This window comes from Poromitra crassiceps (genome assembly GCF_964638095.1).
Source record: "Poromitra crassiceps genome assembly, chromosome: 2".
Lineage (NCBI taxonomy): Eukaryota > Metazoa > Chordata > Actinopteri > Beryciformes > Melamphaidae > Poromitra > Poromitra crassiceps.
The window spans coordinates 50,739,149-50,766,226 of NC_139624.1; the positions used below are offsets into that span (position 1 = coordinate 50,739,149).

General features: G+C 44.4%; 1 protein-coding gene across 1 annotated transcript in view; it reads left to right on the plus strand.

The window, feature by feature from the left end:
- gys2 (glycogen synthase 2) overlaps positions 1-27,078 on the plus strand; it is a gene marked incomplete at both ends in the record, with an annotated part of 71,017 nt that overhangs the window by 16,792 nt on the left and 27,147 nt on the right. Inside the window, 5 exons of the mRNA XM_083655564.1 lie at positions 3,236-3,417; positions 4,695-4,886; positions 6,446-6,631; positions 18,170-18,314; positions 19,149-19,266. Of these exons, the coding sequence (XP_083511690.1) occupies positions 3,236-3,417; positions 4,695-4,886; positions 6,446-6,631; positions 18,170-18,314; positions 19,149-19,266 (823 nt within the window). The remainder of the gene's footprint in view (positions 1-3,235; positions 3,418-4,694; positions 4,887-6,445; positions 6,632-18,169; positions 18,315-19,148; positions 19,267-27,078) is intronic.

A 27,078-nucleotide genomic window follows, 5' to 3' on the forward strand; every position in this document is an offset into this window, starting at 1 on the left:
TCTTAGAGCTGGATATCATTCTGAGGAGGAGTGGGGCAAGAATGTCATAGAATTTCTTGTAGAATTCAGCGCCAAAGCCATCCGGTCCGGGCGCTTTGCCTGATGGGAATGATTTAATAGCAGATGTTATTTCTTCCAGTGTGAAATCAGAATCTAAGTCGTCTCTGGCGGCATCGCTAAGTTTGGGTGTTTCGAGAGGGTCAAAGAAGTCATTCAGATCAGACTGAGCAGCATCATACTTAGATGAATAGAGTTCACTGTAAAACTCCCTAAAACGATAATTTATTTCTTTTGGGTTCGTCAGCAAGGTGCCCCTCTTTGATTTAATAGTAAGGATTGACCTGGAGGCTTTAATGCCCTTAAGCTGGCGCGACAGGAGCCCCTCTGGCTTATCTCCCAATTCAAATTGTTTTTGTCTCAACTTGAAGAGGAGAGTATTTATTTGACCACCCAGGATGCAGTTGTATTCATATTTTAGCTTCAGTATTTTATTATAATCTTCAGATGATTTCGAGACCTGGTATGTCGCTTCAAGGGCGGGGAGAGTGTTCTCAATCTCTAATAATCGACTCCGTCTCTCCTTTCTGGCAGCGGATTCATATGAGATTATGTCTCCACGGATGACAGCTTTGAGTGTTTCCCATAGTATGGAATCTGAGACTTCGCCGTTATCGTTGAATTCCATAAAGCATATCAATTTAGAGGTGATATACTCTATGAACTTCCCCTCAGCGAGCAGGGAGGTATTAAAATGCCAAGAATGAGTCTGTTTGGGGAGAGAGAGACTTAGGGACAATGTCAAGGGGCTATGATCAGAAATCAGTCTGTTATGGTATTTGGTGTCAGTGACGTGGGAAAGCAATTGAGAGTCTATTAAAAAGTAATCTATTCTGCTATAGGACGTGTGCACATGAGAGTAGAATGAGTATTCCCTGTCAGTGGGGTGGTGAATCCTCCAGACATCAACCAGATTTCTAGATTTAATCAAACTGTTTAAGACCTGTACTGATGAAATATGTGGGGGTGGGCGTGAAGATAATCTGTCTAAGTGTGGATCTAGGTAGCAGTTCAAGTCACCTCCGATTATGATATTCGAGTAATTAGCATCAGGAAGTAAATCAAAAACATTTTTGAAAAAGGTGGGTTCATCTGTGTTGGGACCATAAATATTAAGTAAAGTTAACGGAAAAGAATCAATAGTGCCAGAAATTAAAATGTACCTTCCAAAAGGATCTGAGGTGATGGAGGTGAGCTGGAAAGGAGTGTTTTTGTTGAAGAGGATGGCAACACCGCGAGCGTGGGATGAAAATGATGCTTGGTAGACCTGGGAAACCCAGTTGCACCTCAGCTTATGTTGTTGCGTTGACATGACATGAGTTTCCTGCAAAAGGATGATATTCGCAGACAGCGAGTTAAGGTGCTTAAACACCTTCTCTCTTTTGACTTGCTTACCTAGCCCCTTGACATTCCATGTTACTATTTTTATATCCCTACCCCCCAACTGGATGTTATTCTGAGAAGCAGGCATTTATAGACAAAAAAGAATTACAGGTACACCGTGCAGCAAATTGGAGTACACACACACACACGCGCACACATACACACACACACGCACAAAACAGAACAAAAACAAAGATATAAAAGCTGACCAGAGCTGAGCTCCACAAGAGCATGCATATCCCCCCCCCCCCCACACACACACGCACCCGAGCGCGCGCACACGCACGCACACACACACACACACACACACACACACACACACACACACACACACACACACACACACACACACACACACACACAGAACATGGCTATGCTGTAGACCAACATAAAATAAATGTAACCTCAACCTGCCGCGCCACTGTATGGCAATACTCTTTTCCTTGAGCATCATGAAAAGAAGGAAATAAGAAAAGACTATGCCCCCCCCCTCTACTCAAATAGCAAAAGAAAAACAAACAAACAAACAAACAAGACAACAGCAAAAATGTGGTGAAGAGAGGAGGAAGAGAAAGGCTGCGGACCAGGTTAAGTGTGAAGCATAAGTTGCTATGGAAATATATGTCGGTAAGAAGTTAACTTGCTTTGTAGTATGGCTAAACCAGGTTTAAACCTGAAGTTACCTCGCTAAACCACTAATCTTGCTTTGTAGTACAGGCCCCTGGTTTGGAGTTTTTTACAACAAAGCTTAAATTTGCTAGAGCGCCGGGCCTTTCTAGCTTAGAAAACAACAAGGCTGACAAGGAAGAATCTGCAATAGAGCTGGCCTCCATCCTCAGCCACCGGGGGCCCCAGGAGCCAGATTAACAGAAGTCGAGAAAAGGGTACTTCAATGAATGAAGCAGCAAGCAGCAATGAGCCACTGCATGGCCGAAAATAATCTATTTACAGGACGTAAATGCACGGTGACCACATGCCTCTGCTCTAGGCTTTTGCGCGACGCGTTCTAGCTCTATACTGCATCATTTTCAGACATTTCTGTTCTGGGTGACTAGTATAACATAAACTAAGCTGAAAATAAGATCCAGGTTGTAAAGAAAAAATAATTCTTCTTTAAGCCCTTGGCTCTTCTGCATAGGCCATTGACGAATGGCCTACACCTCATCTGGTTGTTGGCAGTTCTTTCGACATCTCTGGATAATTAATGTTTATGTAATTGAGAAATTAAGGAGATTTAAGGGATTTAAATTAAAGGGTTTAGTTTCGTAGTGATGATATAATGAACACGACACGGACGGCATGGTGGCTCAGTGGTTAGCACTGTTGCCTCACAGCAAGAAGGTCCGGGGTTCGAACCCCGGTCCTTCCCAGGTCCTTTCTGTGTGGAGTTTGCATGTTCTTCCCGTGGTCATGTGGGCTTTCTCTGGGTGCACCGGTATCCTCCCACCATTAAAGACATGTATGTTAGGGTTAATACTCCTGTCAGTGCCCCTGACCAAGGCACTGGCAAAAAAAATGGAGTTGGTCCCCGGGCGCTGCACTGCGGCTGCACTGCGGCTGCACAGCGGCTGCACACTGCTCCTAGTTCTAGGAAGGTTCCTAGTAGAGGATGGGTCAAATGCAGAGGAAGTTAAAAGTATAAAAAAGTGTTGAAGAGAGATTACTCTCTTTATATTTCAACATGCACAATGAACTCTATCCATTGTGATGATTTTCTACGTCTATGCTCAGTTTCACCCATCTCCACAGTATCAGCTCAGCTCAGATGTTCTGTCTCCTGTTGCTCTGTGTGCAGTCGGAGGCATCTACACCGTGATCCAGACCAAAGCCAAGATAACAGTGGATGAATGGGGGGAGAACTACTGCATGATGGGGCCGTACTTTGAACACAACTTCAAGACCCAGGTGGAGGGGTGTGAGCCCCCGAACCCTGCCATCAGGAAGGCCATGGATGCCCTCATCAACAACGGCTGTCAGGTGTGTGTGTGCGTGTGCGTGTGCTGTGTGTGTGTGTGTGTGTGTGAGAGAGAGAGAGATTGAGAGAGAGAGACAGAGAGAGGATAAAGAGTGTGTGTGGGCACGGTGGCGTAGTGGTAGTCCTGTCGCCTCACAGCAAGAAGGTCTGGGTTCCATTCCCGCCTGGGACGCTGTGGGCCTTTCTGTGTGGAGTTTGCATGTTCTCCCTGTGCTCCCCTGGTGTTTGCTCCAGATAGGAATCCCTGTGTGTGTGTGTGTGTGTGTGTGTGTGTGTGTGTGTGTGTGTGTGTGTGTGTGTGTGACACACACACTGATAATGATAATAAACATAATGAATAGCTTGTGAGAGTGAATGTCATTCTTCTGTCTCAATACCTTTATTTACTAGGCCAGTAAAGGTAAAAGTGATGGTTGTGTATCATTTGTGTAATGCTCATTGCTCACTAGATGGCGTACGTACACTGATGGAAGCAACATAATAATCCAATACAGCCACAAAATGGTAGACATGCACCACCTATAGGTTATGGGCAGCACTGCAGCAGAATGGCATAGTGCAGTTTTCCTTCAGTCTACAGTTAAATCAGCTGGTGCAGTGTTTGGTTGGAATGCAGACTCGGGTCACATGACACAAATGAAAACCACTGGCCTGTAAAGGAAAGGTCACAGGTCAGCAGCTTAATAAGTCTATTATTATTGAGTACCAAAACCACAATTTTCTGCCAATGGGGATAGATAATTTCACTTTTTGCCATTCTTTCCCCAATACAAATGAACTTGTTAAAAGAAACTGTAGAATAAAGTGTAATTTTCTCGAGTGCCTTATTTTGACTTGAAGATATTGACACTCATCTCCAGAAGATTAAGCAAGTGGAATTACCTTACCTCATTGACAGAAGTTTTCTCTTGGTTTAAGAAAAATATGAATTGATGGCTGAATATGAGACTATAACTCGTTAAGATGGATGTTTTTTTTTTCAATGTGTTCCCCCACTCTAGATAAGAGTACCAGCTAAACACCTAAAGTTTAGGTGTTTAGCTGGTACTCTTATCTTATCTATTTAGGTCCTAAACTGTACAACATTAATTCAAGGGCCTGTAATGTTATGCTGTTTGAGCTGCTTGGGTCTAGTCTTTTGCATGTAGCCGGCTATGTACATTGGTATATATTCCGCATATTGGAAATTGACAGTGCCAATAAAATAAAACAGGTAGCTATGAGATAAAATGTACTTATTTCTTCACTGAAGGTTGTATGTGTCAATGTTGTGTTGCAGGTACATTTTGGCCGCTGGCTGATTGAAGGCAGCCCCTATGTGATCCTGTTTGACATCGGCTCGGCGGCCTGGAACCTGGACCGCTGGAAGGGCGACCTGTGGGACACCTGCAGCATCGGCATGCCCTTCCACGACCGCGAGGCCAACGACTCGCTCATCCTCGGCTCGCTCATCGCCTGGTTCTTCAAAGAGGTCAGCTCACTTTCACTCTGTTACCTTTTAATAGGCTGGATGTTGTTAAAAGCTGGCTCAGGGAAGTGATGAGGGGGAATACGTCAAAGTAAAAGTTAGAACAAATTATTAACTAAAACTAAGGACGAAACAAGACCACAAAGTACATCAAATCAAAAGAACAGAACAACAAAAAGGTGCAGAGACGCGCCAAGGAGCACACCGGCCCTAGGTGCACTCAATCATCCTAATGGGCACGGTGGCTCAGTGGTAGAGCTGTCGCCTCACAGTTAGAAGGTCCTGAGTTCGATTCTCGCCTGGGACACTGTGGGCACTGTGGTTGTGTTCCCCCCATATCTTCAGTGCCTACTGCCCAGGTGGGGTATCTCGTCGTAAGGGCCTTTCTCTCTGCGTGGAGTTTGCATGTTCTCCCCGTGCTCCCCCAGGGGGTTCCTCCGTATATAACCCCCCCACTAAAAACATGCAGAAGATCAGATCGTCATCGTCATCCGACCAGTGACGACAACATCCGAAGTTGGTCCCCGGGCGCTGTACGAGAAAGCGACCACTGCTCCTGGCCTGCCCCCCGGAGGAAAGGACATGCCTGGATGGGTTAAATGCAGAGGACACTTTTCACCGGCCACCGTCAGCATGAGTGTGTTGTGGCCGCATGCATGTATTGTGGTGTTCGTGTGACAATAAAAGACGGGCTTGTCCCGTTACGAGAGTTTTTAATGACCCCGACCACCAGGCTGCTGCAAGACGGGGCCAGGAGAGGGGGAGGGTCGTCATCACAATGTAAAGTTTGACAACATGCCAAAAGTTTTGCACCATTTGACACTTTGAAGAAATTCCATAAAGATACTCAACACTGATGCTCATGCATGCTCAATGGGTTTCTGTGGTCTTGGAAAAGTCCTGGACACTGTCCTCCAAGCTGGGAGAAGCTTTGGAAAATGATGTAGGCCTACTGTATTGTCACCTTTGAAGGAATTATAACCCAAATAACATGATAATAACACAAGTTCTGTGTAATAGTTTTATCTAAACGTCAGTCGAAGGGGAATGCAAACCCAGCAATATGCAGACGTGAGGCTTCCGCAACAATTTGTATTATAAAGAAAATTTGGAAAGCAAGTAAAGCATATTTGGTGAATCAGTGCATAATAGCTTGCAAGTTACATTAATCACAATCCACACTCCATTCAAGTTGGTGGTGGTTTGCCAACCACTATAAAACTGAGAAGAAGATTTTCACTCCACCCCAGGCATGTCTTTTGCTTGCTTTTTATTAATAGTATTTACTTGTACTTGTAGACTACTTGTACTTTCAATAAGTACATTTAATATCAGAAAATTACTTTTGATACTTAAGTAGGCCTAAATTAAATATCTGACTTTTAACTCAAGTAGCCTAATAGGTGACTTAGAACTACCAAAGTTATTTTCGGGTAAAATAGCCTATACTACTACTACTTTTCTCAAGTGTGGGTACGATCCGCCACTACTAAACGTGAACTGATGTAATCTCGGGTAACTTCCAACATCTGCTCAAGCTGCCTCATCTGATTGGTTCCCAGTTAACAGACCAGCTCGAAGACAAGCCCAATGTCATCGCCCACTTCCACGAGTGGCAGGCCGGAGCCGGACTCATCCTCTCCCGCTCCCGTAAGCTCCCCATGGCCACGGTGTTCACCACGCACGCTACACTGCTGGGCCGATACCTCTGCGCCGGGAGCGTCGACTTCTACAACAATCTGGACAAGGTGTGTGTGTGTGTGTGTGCGTGTGTGTGTGTGTGCGTGTGTGTGTGTGCGTGTGTGTGCGTGTGTGTATGTGTGTGTGTGTGTGTGTGTGTGTGTGTGTGTGTGTGTGTGTGTGTGTGTGTGTGTGTGTGTGTGTGTGACAGAGAGAAAGGGAGGGAAGGGTTTCTGGATGTTTGATGTGTAGACTAGACACACTTGCTTTTCAGGACCTATGAAAAAGCCTTGTTTTTAGCTTCTTTTTTTAGGCCGGTGCTTGCACTGGCCTATGGGAGCATGTGTGTCCCAATCGCTGCATACACGACTCCTGGCACCCTTTCATCAAGATGGGCTTTTACTTTGAAATTTGTTTTATTTGACGAATGTCCGGTTTCGGACTTCCTGTCTGCCCTGATCTGATCTTGTTCAACTTGACAGAGTCGCTCACGGCCGCAGAGGGTCCGCGCCCATGTTAACGTTACACGCAACGCAACAAATAAACAAACACACATTTCCCAGTGTCTCTGGACATCAACAGTAGCGGGAGACGTCTCCCTTTCCAGCAAATATACATGAATGTTATGCGTAAGGAACATGAACATCTTACCGCGAGGCAGAGAGCTAAGATAAGTAGCTAACAGCTGAGCTAAGTAGGCTACAACTAGCGTGTTAGCCGATCGGAAAAGCATGTAAACAGCGGTGAGATCTCCTTTATTAAAGTATGCAACCATTTCCAATGAACAAATGGCATGTAGCCTTCAACTTTAAAACAAAACAATGTGCTTCTGCATACTTCTTACATTCAACTCTGTATGGCAGTGAGTGCAGACAGTGCAACACCAGTGGCCTCAAGTATTTAAAACAAAAACAATAGTGCTTCTGCTGCTTACTTAGCCTACATTCAACTTTTTATGGCAAGGGTAACACATCCAATCTCGCCAAGCACCTGAAAGACAGGCACCCAGACCTGTTCAAAGAATTCAAGGTGGGTTAATTCTTTCAAACGGTGTAAAATAACGCGTTTAACAACATATCAAACGGACCTTATCCTGTCACATTAGTTTTTGAGATAGCTGGCAATGCATTGTGTAACCAAAAAAACGTTTGGCTAACGTTAACGTGTTTTGTAATGGAATCTTTATGGGACACGGCTAATACCTGGCACAGCGTTAGCTAGCATAGTGTAGCACGTGTGCAATGCAAATGGAATCATTATGGAACTATGGCTATGTTTGGCTCTTAGCCGTGTCCCATAATGATTCCATTACAAATATTGCATTGCACACGTGACATGTTATTTTACTAAAAATAATACATTTTACCATCATTTCAAGTAGAATGATACCACCCAAGCAAGAATATTTCAAGTGTTTCAAGTGCTTTACTGAAATATTTGGACCATATAATGATAATACAATTATCTCAACCTTAAAAGTTTACATATAGGTGCCAAAAAGCCATACATTCACATCAAAGAACAAAGAAAAACAACAATTATAATTCAAGTTTAAACAGTAAGTGTGCAGCTGCAGCATTTATAAAAAAAATAAATTAAAAAAAAATCTTTATCCTGCATCCCTAAACACAAACAGGGAAAAAAGGTGGAAAATCAGATGACGGCTTATATGTGTTCTGTTGATTGTTAAAATGTGTATGGGTATACATGGGTGACGATCCCATGCACCGGTTTTCATCATCCCAAGAGGTGGAAAAAAGGTTTTTTGTTTCAAATGCTTTTATTGTGAAGTAAATCTCCAATATAGCCTACATTCATAAAAAAAGTAAATTTCTAATAATTTTCTTAACTTCTCAACCCATCTGAGAACATGGGAATGACCAAAATTGGAGTTACAAAGTTTCCATTTGACAACAACAGCATTTCTAGACACACACAGAAACATCACACACGCACGCACGCACGCACGCACGCGTGCACATACACACTATTGGTACCCAGCAAGCAAAATTACGTCATGATAACGTTGTGATGACGTGTTCCAGTGACGTTCAGGACTAGGCCAGATCACATGGTGATTTGGGGATGATTTAGACGTCTACGCGGGAACGTCAAGCTGACGTCGAAATATGACCGTTACCATGAATGGGCATGTTCAGTTATTCTGCTATGTAAACAGTGTATATTCAGCAACTTTATACATAAAGCTATAATTATGTCCAGATTAACAATTTTATGCTACATTTTCAAAAAATATAATACCGCCCCGTGTGGGATTTGAACTCGTGATCTACGACTTACAGCTACGCTATCTGTTCACTGAAACATTCTGCTGTAGGTTGACTAATATAGCCTAGTTTCAAAACATGCACCCCTTGTTCTTTTTATACCAGTATAACATCCATGGAGTCGGGACAGTTTTATTAAAAACGAAAGCTAATTAAATTCAAACCTTAATCTGGAAGAATCATTGAGGGTCCCCTCAAAATTTACAAGTGTCACCAACATTTTTGCCAGTGCTCCTGCACACACAAACAAGATGAAACACGGATATAGTATACCATATAGGATTATGGCAGAAACTTGTTTATTTAAAACGTTGCCGTCAAGTCTGACATCCCGAAGCACTCGCCTCACCGCCCGCAGCATAGTTATTTGTCCAGCTCGGAGGATCGCTCATTTAGGTGAAAATGAGGTTGTAGTTCGTTGTCTACCATAAGATGGGAAAGAGTCGTGTGTGCAGTACACGCTTCGTTTATGAGCTCTTGATCCGGGAAGTGCGAATCTGTCAATATATTTCCAACTTTACCGAACTTTTGTGGATCGCACATCACAGTGTGTGTAACAGTTTACAATCTGTGTAAGCAGAACCCCGAAACACATGCTACAACATGCAACTCCCAACTCAAATGTATAGTTTACGCCTCGCAGTGTATTTTCTCTCTTTCAAAACAACCCAGCAAACATTTACACGTCAGCTGCACGTCAAACCACTACATCTAGTCAGGGTCTAATTCTATATTCTGAATGGAAATCGTAGCGACGTAATTCCTCTACTTCCCCACAACGTGTCCAGATTCAACGATTTTTGAAAGACAAAAGATCGCACCTCATGCGGGATTCGATCCTGCGGCGTCCGCTTCGCAGTCATGTGTCTTATCCATTAGGCCACCGAATTAGTTACAAATGCTACGGATTTGGTCATATATAGAGATACTTAACATTGAGCACTTAGCATTTTGACGGTCCCGACTGGAAGTTGCGTTGATAGGCTAGCTGCCTCGCTAATTCTGTTTCATGATTTCAACCAGCGATGAGACAGGTATATTTATAGCATTTACGATAATATAACCAACGTGACTAGCAGACAGCATAGCACATCCAAAACCCACAACACTGCGTTTAGTTACGGCAAGAGAAATGGGACAACAGGACCACAGGATTGGGACCACAGGATGGGACCACAGGATTCAGGAAGTTTGTGATAAATACAAGCCAATAGCAAGAGACACTTGCACTTATATGACATAAACGTGTTTTCATATTAAAAAAAGAAAAGGGCGTTCAATAAAAGTCGTCATTGCACATGGAGTGCATGTCTATCTGATCACACAACAGGTAAATTGTCAATCCAATGTCATTTTATTCAACAAAAACACAAAAGACACCTACATGTGGTGTTTTCAAAGCAATATGAGATCAATATTTTTTGTTTTGAAGTGACAGTCTAAACGTTACATTGGAGGAACGTGGAGAGAACGTCAGACTTAGATGGTAGATGCCAAACCACAATTCTATCGTCTGGTGACGTCACGGTCAAGACGATGTTTGCTGGGAATCTGGCAACAAGATATGCAAGTGAGACAATTGCAGGATTCCCCTGCAATTCATCTCCTGTAGTCACGTACCTCCACGAATAAACAGTTTGTTAATCAGCGCAGATTGTCCAGTGTCCACATGCAAGTGCTGATCACTCGGATTCTGGATAAAAAATAGCCCAGGCTGAGAAATATGTGATTGATTGCAACCATTTAGTTATCCTCATGGATATTTCAGTGGTGAGTGAAATTAGTTGGATAGTGATACTTGGGCCAGATCTGAGTCGTCATGATATGACTTGAGCTGACCCCGATTGGGCTCTCTCGATTCGTCCGGGTCCGTCCGTGCTTGCTGGGTACACACACACACACACACACACACACACACACACACACACACACACACACAGGACGGGCCAGTGTTTGGCCTCTATGTTTGTAATTGGACCTCCTTTGCTCACAGCCGAAAGGTCAGGGTGAACCTAAAGGCCACATGCTGGCCAGCTGGATAATTGACAGCCTTTGGTTTTCTGAAAAGAAGGTGTTCTGAACATGAAGCCCCAACATCAAGTCAGAAGGCACTTGAAAGTATCGTATCATATATCGTATCATATCGTATCGTATCATATCATATTGTATCGTATCATATCGTGTCATATCATAATATGCATTTTTAGCTTTATTGACTAGTTAGGGTTGGGTAGCGATGTTTGACAGGCAACAGCGAGCACACTCCAAAAAATGTATAAATAACTTCAGTGCAAGGCACATATAATATCAAGTCACAGCAGAAAAGGCCAGCACACAAAAAAGTCCTTTCAAAGGTTTAATACCTGTAGTCTGGGTAGGGCACAGCAACAAACAAGTTTCGACGCATAGGCCTTCTTCTTCAGTGGCAGTTGGCTGCCTGCGGCTCGCCGAGCTCCACTCAGCCACTAAACATCACCAGGCTCTTCCCGAGGAGAGCAGACAAGTCAGACAAGTTATGTTTTCAGTCTGAAACGTACTCCGACCCACGCGCCACTTGGGCTCCGAACGAGTTCAGTTCGACTTTAAATTGAGCCTCCTGGGGCCATCAACTACAGTAGAAGGGGACTCAGACAGCTATAGGTTTATTAAACATATACAATGTCGCTATTCTAACTGATTAAACCTCGAAATTATGTGCAAAAGGGCACCAACACTTAAAAAGAATCATCCTCAATCTATGACCCCCGGCGCTCCACAGATGAATGGCCTATTCCTTCCCTAGCAGAGTTGAGCTTGCATGCGCTCGCGCGCACACACACACGCCATTTTGAGGCACTGTGTGCAATCACTGTGCCAGGCGGCCATGTATACAATGGGTATACAATTTTGATTAGATAAAAATATATAAACTTTTTGTTTGTGTGTAATGTTTGCTTTTCGGACTTCAACAACTACTGAGTTGCTTCATTTACACCCCTCCTGTCCAAACTGTTTGGTATGTCCCGGTGCATTGTTTCTCTTTGGCGGTCTGATCTGTCGATCTTTGTGCTTGGCCTATCCAGACAGTAGGCGTGTACAGTATCTGGCGAATCTGTGGCGCTTTTCTGGTGATTCCACGGCTGCTGGGCTCTGTTTGCCTCGACGGAGCGTGATTTCTAACCCCACATAGGATAAGCAATAACCACGCCCTGTGGCGCCGGGATTGGCCAGGAGCAACACTGGAGGGCACGCAGCCCAGCGATACTAATAATAAGCATAATAATTGTAATCTACACAATGTACACAATCTACAAAAACATGCAATAATATAAACGGTGTTGTGTTCACGTTCATAGCTCATATAATATAATGTATCATTATCGTTAATTTCAAGCTCAATTCTTACCCAGAGAAAAGGTACAGCACTGAAAATGTAACAAGCAATAGTTTTTTAAACATCTTTATTTTAAAAGATGAAAAACCCCAGGTGCTTTAGTCCCAAGCTTCAATGCTCCTGGCCAATCCCGGCGCCACAGGGCGTGGTTATTGCTTATCCTATGTGGGGTTAGAAATCACGCCTCGACGGAGGGCTGGGGTCTTGTACGCACCGCTGGGGTAACCTATACGTTCATACCAGCGAGGCTGCGACAGGCTGGTGTGCTGTTGCTGCTTTCTTTCGGGAGCGCGAGCCCCAGGTGTCTTTCGTAATGAGTGGCCGACTCATTGTGATACATTAGTTTGATTTGATTGTATAACTTAGTGTAAGACCACCATCCTGCGGGAGCCCTTACACGTAATTATTGTTGCTGCGTGCTATCATGACGTGGTGATATGTAACAAGTGTCAACCAACCTGTGCTGTGATGCTATGAGCTGTTTTAATGAAAACATATATATATATTTTTGTCGATAATAAAGATTCCTATTTTAATATTGTAACGTATCGGTGATACGCCAAAGAACGGAGGGTTGTAGTTGGTACAGGTTCTTTATTCACAGGCTTCTTTAGCTCCTAGCAGCTAGCTTCACACAGCTAGCTCCACACATAACAACCGTCTCAGCTCGCTCCATAGCTAGACTCCCCCCGGCACAGCGGCCGCTGGTCTTATATACCCCGTTTCCCCTAGGAATACACCCACACTGTACACATTAGTTCCTAGCTACAATCCAGACACTTATGTTGCACATCACATTACAGGTAATACTTGGATTACCTGAAACGCTACATACTCCTCACCCAACATTTGTTAACGCCCACGTTAACACCCACAACCCACACATATCCCCCTGTACCAAAACACACCACCCCACAACATTTTGTATTCCCCCAATTTGTCTCTTATTTTTCAGCACACTTTTCAATTTCCGTTCCACCACCACCATTTGCATTTCTTTTCATTTCTTCCCTCTTTTCCCATTCCTTTAAATTCAACCCACATTTCCGTTCACATTCCCATTCCAATAGCCCTTCTCTTTAACACCACTTAATTTTGCATTCACTCCCACCATCATTTAGTTACTTCCCATTAGCACCCTTTTCACCAACATTTTCACTTAACACAAGCCCCAACATTTACATCATTCTTTTTCCATTACCTTCATTTAAACCTTTTTTCTTACTCCCATTATCCCACTTCACTTCAACCACTATTTCCATCCCCCCTTTTACAGCTTCTGTCCCATCTGAAGCACGCTAGTCCCGCTCAACCCCCAGTGGGGTTAGTCCTCTGCAGTGTAACTCTTTTCGGTCCCCCCTTTGTGCCCCACAGACCTCACACTCCCTGCAGTATCTCCGCACGTCCTCCTTTTGTTTGCCCCAGTAGAAATGTCCACGGATGAGGCTGAGTGTCTCTTCGGGCCCACGATCACCGTATGGGCCCTTGTGCATCCACTTCAGTGCCAATTCTCGCAGGCAACCGGGTACAACCCACTGGGTCCCGCTTTTCCCGTGCCCCTTTCTCTCTAAAACCCCAGCTCCACCCAGTTTCAGGTCCGAAAACATGTTCCACAGTCCTTTCGTGGCACCGGAAAACATGTGAATCTCCTCCACAGGGGGCCGGCGTCCGGCCGCCACCCACGCATACACCGGACCGATATCCGCATCCTCCATCTGTCTGCGTCTCCGCTCATGCCCGTCGACCTCCCAGATGGCCCTGTTCTTCGTCTGTCTGCTCCACCTCTTGCACTCGCTCGTCCTCCCGTCCCGCTCCCCCAGGGGGCGGCGTGTTGAGGACAGCAGGGCGAACACCATCGGCGTCGATCTCCACCTCGGCTTTCTGCAGTGCAGCCGTGGGGGCTGTGTAGCGGCTTGGTTGGGCCGTCTCCTCCGGCCTTGACCCCTCTCGCTCCCCCGGGGACACGAGTGCCGCTCCCCCGACTGTAACAGCTCTGCAGATGATGTCGCTCACTTCCCTCTGGCTGTTCAAAACGATCCCCGCTCCAGAGCAGCTAGCCTGGGCCGGCTCAACAGTCACTCTCCTGCCCAGAACAATCGGCTCTGTACTGCCCCGTTGCTCCGCTGCTTGTAGCTCAGGCTGCTCCCCCGGCTGTGTGTCTCTTCCAGCGTTCGCACTCTTAGTGCAGTCTCTAGCTAAATGTTCAGGCGACTGGCAAGCCCAACAAAGTCTCACCTGTCCGCCGCCTGCTTCTTGACATTCTCTGGCTAAATGTCCAATCGCGCCGCATGCCCAGCAGGCTCCCTGCTGTCCATGTCGTTGTCCCGCATACCCGGTCCGTCTCCCGGGTCCGCCTCGGCACCACCTCGCCACATGGCCCGGTTCTCCACAGCTCCAACACAGTCTATTTTGTGGTTCCTCCGGCCGTTCTCCACACTGCGCTCCCTCTGCGCTCATCAAATCCACCCGCTGCATGACTTCTCGCAGCGTCCGCATCACCTCTACTGCCCAGGCAGGAGTTTCTTCCACCAGCCGTCTGACTTCTTTCAACACACGGGCCTCCATGCCCGCCAGCATCGAGCTGATCTCTGTCGTCAGCCCCTCTTTTCTCCCGTTCGCCGACAGGCATTCTTCTAATCGCACCATCACACGTGGCGCTCGTAGCAGCTAGCTCACACAGCTAGCTCGCTACCGCTAGGTCGCTCGAGCCTTTGATCTCCAACTTTTCCTCTGCCGTTCCTCCTCACTCTCTCCCCTCTCGACCGAAATCAGGCGTTACCGCTTCACTTCTGACACCAATGTAACGTATCGGTGATACGCCAAAGAACGGAGGGTTGTAGTTGGTACAGGTTCTTTATTCACAGGCTTCTTTAGCTCCTAGCAGCTAGCTTCACACAGCTAGCTCCACACATAACAACCGTCTCAGCTCGCTCCATAGCTAGACTCCCCCCGGCACAGCGGCCGCTGGTCTTATATACCCCGTTTCCCCTAGGAATACACCCACACACATTAGTTCCTAGCTACAATCCAGACACTTATGTTGCACATCACATTACAGGTAATACTTGGATTACCTGAAACGCTACAATATTAAGCTGCTTCTTGGTGTGTGTGCCTTAACAACGTTGGAGCCTGTGGCTGTGGTCTCTAGGTGCCACAATATGGAAGTAGGCTACATTTCCAGCACGAAAAGTCGAGCAAACAAACAGACATGGCATCACAAAATATATATATGTCGAGCAAACAAACAGACATGGCATCACAAAATATATATGGGCTCTATCGTTGTGCCAGATAAGTCTAGGAAGTCACAGTAGAACCGAGTTACGGCGAGTTACGGCTCACTCATCTCCTAAATTACGTTAAGTCTACAAGGGATATTTATACCACCAGGATGACATATATGTTTCACATAGGGTTGTGTTTTGATTTCGAGATTTTATTTTGTCCAATATTGAAATGTTCGACAATTGCATGTTGTGTTAACATTATTTCTATCTACCTTTTTATCTATTTAGGCTAATTTGGATGCTATTTGTTATCGAAATGTAGCTCAATGGATGCTGGGAGATTTTACATGTGTGGCTTTGTGCCTGTCTGCTGAGGGAGTGAGAGAGAGAGAGAGAGGGGACAGAGAGTGGAGAGTCCGCCACATAGAACCGGCTAACTTTTTTCCATCAGCTGCTATTTAAACACAAATATTGATATACACAGACTGAAGATTGTTTCACAAGCGAAAATAGCATTATGTAGCGACCAGAGGAGGCGGTCGCTCTGATTGGTGACAGTTCTGCTCTAAGAAGCGCAAAGGATTATGGGAGTTCATGTTCTTGTGGGAAGATTATTACTGTTACAGTTAAAAACGTGGTTTAGTGATGTTGTGCTCATGTTTTGATTGCATTATGTGGTAATGGCAATGTTTGTGTGGCCAGGATGTTTAGTTTTACTATCAATGTAGCCACCACGACTGAGACTGTTAGTGTGTTTGATCACCTCTGGCCGGAGTTTCTGTCATGGAGAAGGTGACGTCGGAGATGGTGACGTCATTTAGTGACGTCATTTGGGCTGAGGGGTATGACAGCATGGGGTGCTCTATTAATGCCTTATTTGGTCTTCCATGATTGAACTACAGTCTGCGACTACACTTCAATCATGAGAGACTCGTAATATAATTTTAACAAACTTTATTGAATCAGAATAGACAGTTTGAGTATGGCGTATGACTCCATGATGTGACGCTCCTCTTGCTTATGAGAGAGGGGCGTCAGTGCTGTATGAGATAGGACATCCCCCAAAGGAATTTAAAGTTATTTCAGGAACTGGGAGAGTGAAAACGGGGGTCATGGAGCTCGCCTGGGGTATGCTTTAGTCAGGTCGTGGGCTGACGGGGGGAGAATTTAGGCATGTCGGGAGATGAGGGGCTGACCGGGGTTTTTTAAGGCAAAGCGGGGTTGCAAGGGCGTGGATGTGGATAGCCCGGGCATGGGCGCATTGATGAGGAAAAGGAGAGTTTGATCACCACCAACGAAGTGCTTGTTGCCTCTTTAGTCATGGAAGGAGGGATCTTTGGGCTGATAATATGGTGTCTTGCTCTGGTCGAATGAAAGATGCATAGGCGGATGAGGACCAGCGCCCCAGTTGTTGAAGGGAGGCGGAGGACATGGCTGCTGATGTGGCTGCTCCGATCCTGAAGGAGTGACTGGAATAGTTCTCTGCAGGGATGTTGCATTTCTGGAGTGTGGTCTTGAAGTGAAGGATGAACCAGGATCCTGTCATGTGATGATGGGGAGAGATGAGGAAAAGGGGGCCGAGGGCTGATTGAGGTTTATGCAAATGCCGGAATGATGGGTTATGCAGATTGTCGGACATTGGCTGACTTGTCAGGACGTGGGCTGACTGAAGTTTAAGCAGGATGCAGGGATAATGGGTTGAGCAAGTTGTCAGGATGTGGACTGACTTCTCGGGACGTGGGCTGACAGGTTTAAGCAGAATGCAGAGATAATGGGTTGAGCAAATTGTCAGGACGGGGGCTGACTTGCCAGGACATGGGCTGACTGATGTTTAAGCAGAATGCAGGGATGATGGGTTGTGCAAATTGTCAGGACGTGGGCTGACTGAGGTTAAGCATTGGCAAGGACACTTATGGGGTTATATGCAAATTGCCAGGGATGATGGGTTGTGCAAATTGTCAGGACGTGGGCTGACTGAGGTTAAGCAATAGCAAGGACACTTATGGGGTTATATGCAAATTGCCCGGGCATGGGCACCAAACGGGGATTGGGAGAGAAGACCGCCACCAACGAAATGCATTAATACTTCCTACCAATCATGGAAGGAGGCATCTTTGGGCTGATGATATAGCAGCTTGCTCTGGGGCTCAGTGGTAGAGCTGTCGCCTCACAGTCAGAAGGTCCTGAGTTCGATTCTCGCCTGGGACACTGTGGGCGCTGTGGTTGTGTTCCCCCCCATATCTTCAGTGCCTACTGCCCAGGTGGGGTATCTCGTCGTAAGGGCCTTTCTCTCTTGCATGTTCTCCCCGTGCTCCCCCGGGGGGTTCCTCCGTATATAACCCCCCCACTAAAAACATGCAGAAGATCAGATCGTCATCGTCATCCGACCAGTGACGTCCCCGGGCGCTGTACGAGAAAGCGACCACTGCTCCTGGCCTGCCCCCCGGAGGAAAGGACATGCCTGGATGGGTTAAATGCAGAGGACACTTTTCACCGGCCACCGTCAGCATGAGTGTGTTGTGGCCGCATGCATGTGTTGTGGTGTTCGTGTGACAATAAAAGACGGGACTTGACCCGTTACGAGAGTTTTTTAAACGAGTTTTTAATTTGATTTCTTCAAAAATATGTACAGCAATCCATTTGACTCATGTAGGTTAGACACACACTTGTTTGCTTTTACGTCACATTGACCTTTAACCTTTCTGTATGTTGCAGTTCGACGTCGACAAGGAAGCGGGCGAGAGGCAGATCTACCATCGCTACTGCCTGGAGAGAGCGGCCGTCCACTGCGCTCACGTCTTCACCACCGTGTCCCAGATCACCGCTGTGGAGGCCAATCACATGCTGCAGAGGCAGCCAGGTGGGGAAGGCTTTCACTGCATCCAACTAACTTATCAATTCCAATTCAACAGAGGAATTGGAATTGAATTGGCATTCCTCAATTCATGAATGATATGGTGTGTATTTTGGTGATTTCATTGTGGTTTTGTTTGTTTTTATTGTGTATTTTCATGTTTTTTTTTATTGTCATCATACATCATGCAAGCATACATCTTATTGCAGCACAACTTGATGACATTTCTTTTTGTGTGTAAAGGCGGAGAGACCAATGTGTGTGTGAGAGAGAATAAATAAATAAACAAATGAATAAATAAATAAATACTGTATAATAAAAATAATAATGATAAAGAAATAATAACAACAACATCACACACACACACACACACACACACACACACACACACACACACACACACACACACACACACACACACACTCACACACACACACACACACACACACACACACACATACATACATACTGTACATACGGTACATACATACATACAGTACATACATTATAATTGACATTATACAGAGTACAAAGAGGGTTAGACAATAAAAAGAAAAACAGGCAAATAGATATGGTCACAAATATCTCTGCTTAGCGTTACCTGCATACATACAAACCCATAGATGTGTATACATAAAGACATACATTTACCCATAACTACATTTAACCATATGCCTGTCTTGTTTATACATGTATTACGGTAGCCTATACCTCGATATTGTATAATTTGCTGCAAATCCTTTCTTCAGATCAAAGTTTCCTTACAGGAGAACAATTTGAGCTGAACTGTTCATCTGCTGCCATTAAAGCTCTGTTGTTGTTTCTGTGTTGATGCTACAGATGTGATAACCCCGAACGGACTGAACGTGAAGAAGTTCTCGGCCATGCATGAGTTTCAGAACCTGCACTCCACAAGCAAGGCCCGCATCCAGGAGTTTGTCAGAGGACACTTCTATGGGTGGGTGGGGCTTATTGTATCTGGTAGTCATATTCATGCTTTTCTAAAACATAGGAGGCAATTCACTCCATTTTATAATGTAATAAAAAGCAGGCTTGTTTACTAGGGTTCCAGAAATATGGGTCTTCAAAGGCTGATACCAACGTTTTCATACTGAAGTCGCTGATAGCTGATATTTTGTCCTAATATTCATTATCTTTAAATTTGATCATTTCCCATGCCAAAAAAGTATGCCAATTCAAGATAGACCCTTTTCACGGGGGCCATTTTGTGTCGAAAAGGCAGAATAAACACATGGAAATTCCAATCATGGAAGTTGGAAACCCTCATTAGTATTTTTCTTCCACCTGTGTTTACGCTGCCTTTTTGACACAAAAGGACCCAGTATGAAACAGTATTTTCTTTACCCACTTATTTACTCATTTCAAGTTTTGTGTCAATTGACCTATCGCTAAGCCCCACTCCCCGTGCTCACTTGGACAAACACAGGGCACGCTGACTAGAATAAATGGCAGCCGTCACTGTCAAAGTTATATCCCAAGAGGCTCTAAACAACTTTTTGAGGCCTGATATTGTCTAGAAGCCATCATAAAGTACTTCACTATGCCATGGAGGGCGATGTACAACATTTAAAGCTATCGATAAAAAGAAAAACGATAAGTGCATGGAAACGGCTTTAGCGAATCTTTAACCAAACATGCACTTTTAACGAAGGTAGACAGAAGATAACCAGTGGGGATAACAGGCGACTGACATCCAGAATTTACATTTTATTCACTTGAGTAACATCTCTGTGGATTATATGCCGAATTGAAGAGTGGCGCCTGGCAATCTATTTTATGTAGGCCTACCTCTGTATAATCAAGAAACTTTAAATTAATAGTGTCAATGTTTTTCATAGCGAGACAACAGCACGCACGCATGGGTGTAGCAGATCAGGAGAGGCATAGCCTACAGCAGACCACTTTTTCCATCATGTTTTCTCTTTAGACTACCTCACATTTATTTGGGGAATGAGATTAATTCCCTCGTTTTAGGGTTTGACTGGTGTCTGGCGATGTTTTAATCACATCAATCAATGCGCCTCCTCTTCAACCAACTCCATTATGTGCATAACGTAATGGCTGGAAACTGTTGGAATTGATCCAAGTTTCCTTAAGGTCAAAGTTCCTCCTCATAAAAGCAGGAGGGGAAAATGGTTTGCAGACAGGTCCTCTGTCCCCATTTGACATTTCTGCTGAGGTCACACACAAAAGTGTCGACAGTTCAGTTATCTAAAAGTAAGATGGACGTTTATTTCCATGCCTATTGTGGTTAAGAGGTGTTGCGTCGTCTCTCGTCTCAGTAAAGGCGTTGTGGTTAAGGTGCCGTCTTTTAGTCCCCATGAAGACATAAAGAACAGAGGTTAAGCATGCATGGTTTAACCACAGGGTTTTTCCACTAGTTTCGTTATACGCCTGTGACGCATGATATGCATTTTGAGAGCTGACGCCTGTGACGTATGAGATGCTGAATGTGTGTGTGTAGGTGTGTGCACAGGATGTTCTCTGAGTGTGTGCGTGTATGTGTGTGCGCAGGACGTTCTGTGTGCATATGTATGTATGTGCACGTACACAGTTTGAGCCACCTGTTTGCACACCCCCCAGGAAGATAAGCACCCAATGAGAATAGCGAAATTGGCAATCTGCATACCCACACATGGAAACTCCCCTATTAAGATCCAGCCTCTAATTTGATTGTATATAAACCACTGCTTGATGAAATAAAGATTGCTTCTTCATTGGAGGAGACCTGAACTTCAGTCCAAGACTTGGTGTCGTTTCTTCACTTTTCACTTTCACTCTCCACCAGAATTAACGAACACGGGAAATTGAGTCATCTTTGATTGCAATCCTTTTTCCATCTAATTGATTGGTCAACTTTGCTAATTTCTAATAGTTGGTGACGCCGACGTTCTCTGAGTAGGAGAGACTTCGATCTTTCTTTGGGCATCAGACCTCTGACAAGGGTGGCCGCCTCGTCCAAGGTAAGCGGAGCCTATTATATTGAAGTCTGCACTTTGGCATATGTAAATCGGTCTGATGCTCAGAGGATTGATTGAAGGTAGGAGTGTGAATTGCCGACATTAAATCTGGAGAATAAATTATATATAGGACATTTTTACCTAACTGAGTAGGAGTAATAGCCTAATATTCCAGGGATAGTGCGGGGGTTTGACCAAGCTATGGGCTTGAAAGACAATCAAACACTAGGAATAGTTCCAGGATAGCGCGGGGGTTTGACCAAGCTACGGGCTTGAAAGACAATCAAACGCTAGGGACATAGGGACAGTTTCACGGGAAAGTGTGGGGGTTTGACCTGGCTAAGGGCTTGGAAGATGATCAAGCACTAGAAACGTTTTTTCTGATAATCTGTAAAACTGTATTTGTCTAACCAATTACTGTGGAGGGATTTCAGAAGTCTGTTGATAGTGCTCTAAGTTAGCACTGACTCTGAAACTGTGTGTAATTGAAAGTGATATTTAAAAGAACTGTTAGCACACGCTAACGAGTGACTATCGGTGTTGCACGGTCACAGTGTTTGGGAGAACATCCTGGAAAGCATTTCTGGATGGTTCTAAAACCCTATACAATCGAGCGGTGAGAGCTGGTTACCGAGGTATGAAACAAAGTGTGAAACTCGGCCAGTAACCAGTAAACTCACTAGAAGCTTCTTGATTGAACACTAAGGTTCTGAGCATTGCGACTCAAAATCACTTTCATTACTGGCGTGTGTCAAGCCCAGAGGTTGCAGGGTTTGACCAGGGAGGGCACAGAAGAGGTCCTCAGAAGCTGGAAGATAACTAAACAACTCTGGCAGGAGAAATAAATAGCTGTGCTTAGTAATTATTTCTTAAAGAGGATAATATTTAGAGCTGTTTTTCCTAAAGCGCGAGAATGTGGGGTAATAGGAGAGTACATTTAAAAATGACGACATAAGTTTTTTTTTTTGAATGTGAAAGTGAAATTTGGCACGCTGCTGTGTGTAGAGTGAGTAGTTTAGCACACACACACACACTTGGATACCTTAAGTTAAGAGTCTAGCCGAAATAGCAGATTCTGACCAGTGCATACCGGTGGCTGATACCTTACGGTGACAACTAAACCACCACGGAATCCCTAACGGGAGCTGGCATCTGTGAAAAGGGAGACTCCACTCTTAAGAGGAAAGGCCAAAATATAATTTTTTTTTTTTTTTTAATTTTTATTAAAATTTAGAATTCATCCAAATTTATTTTTAATAATTATTTCACATACCTCATAACAGAAGATATATTGTGCCAAAATCTAGGGGGAAATAGAATAGTACAAAGAGTAGAACGATTGAGTCAAAATAATTTGTTCCTTACAGTAGTGTCAGAAAATAATTTTTTTTTAAATTCTTCTAAGTTTAATTTTATAAGTATTTCCTATACCTCATAGTATTTAGATATATCGTTCCGGGATCTAGGGGAAAACAGGATTGTAGAGAGGGTGGAACAACTGAGACAGTCCGAAGGTCCGACAGTCCGACAGTCCGAAGGTCCGACGGTCCGACAGTCCGAAGGTCCGACGGTCCGAAGGTCCGATAGTCCGAAGGTCCGATAGTCCGATAGTCCGAAGGTCCGATAATCCGATAGTCCGATAGTCCGATAATAGTCCTGGTATAGACAATAGGATTCCATTGCTTGTGTGTCTGGACTGAAGCAAGATGAACGAGGAAAAAACTCGTTAGATTTAGGATCAAAACCGCAGGGAGATTGAAGTACATTTTCTGTATAACATAGAGGGATAAATAAATTGTGTAATTAGCCACACTCCTGGATTTGGAGAGGGAGTGCAGTTGGGCTCAAAGTGACAGTTCGATTCTGACAAGGGACGCCTTGTCAGAGTAAAACTGACAATTGACGGGGGTGAAGTGATTTTATATGCCTGCCTTGATAATTTTTATTAAAATAGGGGGAGTTTTAGAAACCACAATAACAGGGTGGCATGTGTGGAGTATTATTCATTGCGAGAATGCCACGGTAATCGGCTATTTTGAAACACATTCAATAGAGAGGTTTTACTGCAAAATAGTCGAACTTTCAAATTGGATGGATATAGAGTTTTCATTAATAGAACTACTGATTCTCCCGGCGCTTCATTGTATTATAGGAAGACATTAGAAGTGAAAGTAAGTTGTTCTTGAAGGGACATATAACAGCGGGTGTAGTGTTCTCAGAAGGAAGCGGCTGCGGCAAGCGTGGCTCTTGTGGCGACCTTTGATGTGGTTATAGAGAGTTGAGAATAGGTTCATTGAGAAATACTGTACTATTGACAGTGAACTTTGAGATTTTTGATAGAAACCGGAGCGAGTTTAAATAAAATAATTTGAATGCCCTGTTTAGCCATATAAATTAGAACTCAAACAAAATTAGGAGGAATAGGAGTATGAGAGATCGCCTCTGATATGCTAAAAATAGAAATGTGGCAGAAACGCTCAATTCTGCTGTTGCTAATAGTAACGATCATATCTATGTCAGATCCTAAACTGCATATTCTGGATAATCCGTCGGGGGAGGTGAAAATTCCGTTTGGGTCGTATTTTACTCTGGGATGTAGTTTTAAAGCCGAGCGTAAAGTTAGGGTAAATTGGTGTTTTAACAGAGTGGGAACTCCAGGATACTGCCAACACAGACTTTCCACTGAAGTGTATAACAACTCTGTGAAGCAGAGTCAAGGGGAGGCGGGTGTAATTACTTCTAATTACACGTTATCAAATGTTAGATACGGGCACAGCGGACAGTATTTTTGCCATGTCATAATAGAGATTCCCCTTTTAAAAGAAGCGATTAGCAACGGAACGAGGGTAGTGGTTATTGAACCGGTCCTTACAACAGATGTTCTGCTCCAGTCTGGGAGATTTTTGGTGGCGATGGGGGTGATAAACCCTATCCTAATTGCCTTATTAGTAACGATCTGGGTCATACTGAAAAAATGGTTTAAGCGTAGACATATCGAACAGTCAATATACGCGATTATGCGCCCTGTGCGGATGGCGAGTAACTATGCAAACAGACAGGTTGTGTGATGCTAAAGCAGTTAGCCATTTAGCATGAACTATGCAACAAGTTAAATAATAACGAACTAAATTATATTTTAAGTCCGTCGGGTAAAGTAGCGAAAAGCGCTAATCGAGAAACGGTGTTAGATTCTCCGGCTGACATACCCCGGATGTTGATTGTATAGGCGGGGTCAAGATGGACGAGGATGCGCGTGCGTGTATCTGTGATGTGAGCAAAGAAGGCAACTAGAGAGTAGCGGGTGTGGAGTTCCTGATGGCGGAAGTGCCTACAGAATGACGTGGTGTAGTTTTGCTGGTGGAGGCAGAGAACAGGCACGGTTGTACAGGCATAGGAGAGAGGCAGCAGCATGTTTGAGAATAAGGAAACGGAGTGTTTGAGAGAGCGAAAGGAATGGGGTTGCAGCGTGTGAATAATCATGTGTGATTGTTATTGTGTTGTAATGATTGATTGGTTGAGGAGTGAATGGAGTGGGAGTTGATCAGTGCTGATTAATGCGGGCTGATCGGTCATTGTTGAATGGAGGAGGAATGGGGTTGAGTATTGATAGTGGGTTGATTAGTTTAGATCGACAAGGGGGAACGCGGCTTTCAGTGATCGAAGTTCCCGCCCCATGTGAGAGCATCAGCTGCTAACTGATCAGGCACGGTCGCCCCTGTGCCTCCGGCGTTTGTTGTCCTCATTGGGGACTATGCTGCTAAAACTGGAGGCACGGTTTACTTTGTTGGCTGAATGGAGTTGAGTGTTGTATCATTTGGTGAATTGTGGAGTGCATGGGTAAAAAGATGAACACACAGTGCTTCGTGGGTCCCCTGTGTCCGTTTCCTGTGTGGCTCGGTTAAGTCTCAGCAGAAACACATTGTCACATATAATAAGTTATGGAAAATAAAATAGATTTAACCGGGAAATTAATTACAACGGTGGGGAACACTGAATACTGCACATTGTATAGTAATACTCACTGAATAGAAAGTTTGCAGAAACTCATACGATGAGTTTGCTTAGTTGACAAATTTGCATAAATGGAGGCTTTGTTGATTAACTTGAGAATTCCCTCAGTTATCTCTATAAAGGTATTAACACAAACCCAGGTAACATACACCAACATTTTTCCGTTTGAGATGAGCTACACATAGCGAAATTTACACTAGGCGACGGGAAGAGGGTTCAAAATTTTGTCTATGAATTAAGACAATGACTTTTTAGGACAGACTGTCCTTAGGTGCATTTGAAGTATGTAAACAATGTTAACTGTTACTGTTCTATCTAGAGGTCTTGCCAGCCTCCACACACTAGTGAACTGGGAGGTCTAGCCAGCCTCCATGAAGTCTTGAAAGATATCCAGTAGCTCAGTATCACAGACATGTCACAAAACCACAAAGTCAGTACATTGAAAACGCTGTAAGCTTGAAATGCACCCCAGGAGCCATCTAGTCTAAGGGGAAAGTCATTATAACCAAATGTAAAGGATTGGGGAGGGGGTCACATTTCAAACATCATCTGCTGAAGAGACTTATTGTCGTAATTAAAATAGTTTGTCTGAAAACAGGCACACTGTGAGATAATGCTGGGTGGAGATGTCATACAGGAAACTTTCACCAAAGCACTACACTTAAGCTAGTTCAGTAAATGACTAGAGAGAAAAAATCAGTGTCATGTCATGGAGTGAGATTATATTTGTTATAGGTTTGTGTTGATTCTTTTTGAGGTCACAAATTCCGATCTTTTGACTACAATTTTAAGGTGCGGCTTTTAATTTTACATAATGAGGATCTAAGTAAATTTTCATGCATTCGTTGTATAAATTGGGACAAGAGGGCAGAGTTTGGGAACTGGGGTATGGGAAGAAATAATATGACGAATTAGGAAAGGTTAGCTGATGATGGGTCAAGTGTGTTGATGTTGAGATTTGACTGTGTCTGTTTTTGTACACAGGAAGTGGAGACATCGGGGAACCAGGAGACTGGACAATTACCTAAGACTGTTAGTTTAGTGGACCAGACGCGCCGAAAAGATGGAGTCACTACCTCCTTTCCCAATTCACAATGGTCCAGACAGCACTGTCCACTATCTTTCAGACGGATCGAGCGTTGAAGCGGTCGATTTTAATAGACCCTCGAGGGTTACTGTTGAGGTGGCGCTGATCCGATTGCCCCCCGGTATCGTCGTAAGCTGGAACGTGGAGGAAGAGTACAATTTAGAGCCCCCGATTGAAGATTACACTGTTTACATGACTTGGGAAACGGGAAAAGGAAACGGTATCTTCCGTAATTGGAAGTCTAGGGGAGTGGTAAAGTGTTTGCAGCTTCCGATGTATGTGGTGGCTGCCCGTTGCAGGCCAGGGTTTACGGCCGGTTTCACTGTAGTGGGAAGAGACGTTTTTGGTAGACATGGTTCGTTTAGTAAGGTGGCATGGGCTTTGATGCCTGAGTAGGAGTTTGGAGATATGTCAATCATCTATGCACAAAGAGGGCGGTGCCTCGAGCCGGCCAGGATAGTCAGTATAACAGTTGCGATAATAAGTGAAGGGTACGTTTAAAAATGATTCAAATTGCAATGCTAATGGAGTACAGGCTATGTTACAGAATGAAAGGAAAGATCAGTTTTGCTGCGGAGTTGAGTAAGTAGTTATACATCTTTGTTAAAGGTGTATAAAGAGGGATTGATGGGATTTCTCACGTTCCTTTCCTCATTCAGGTATCCGGCTTCGAATGGGACACAGATGCCAA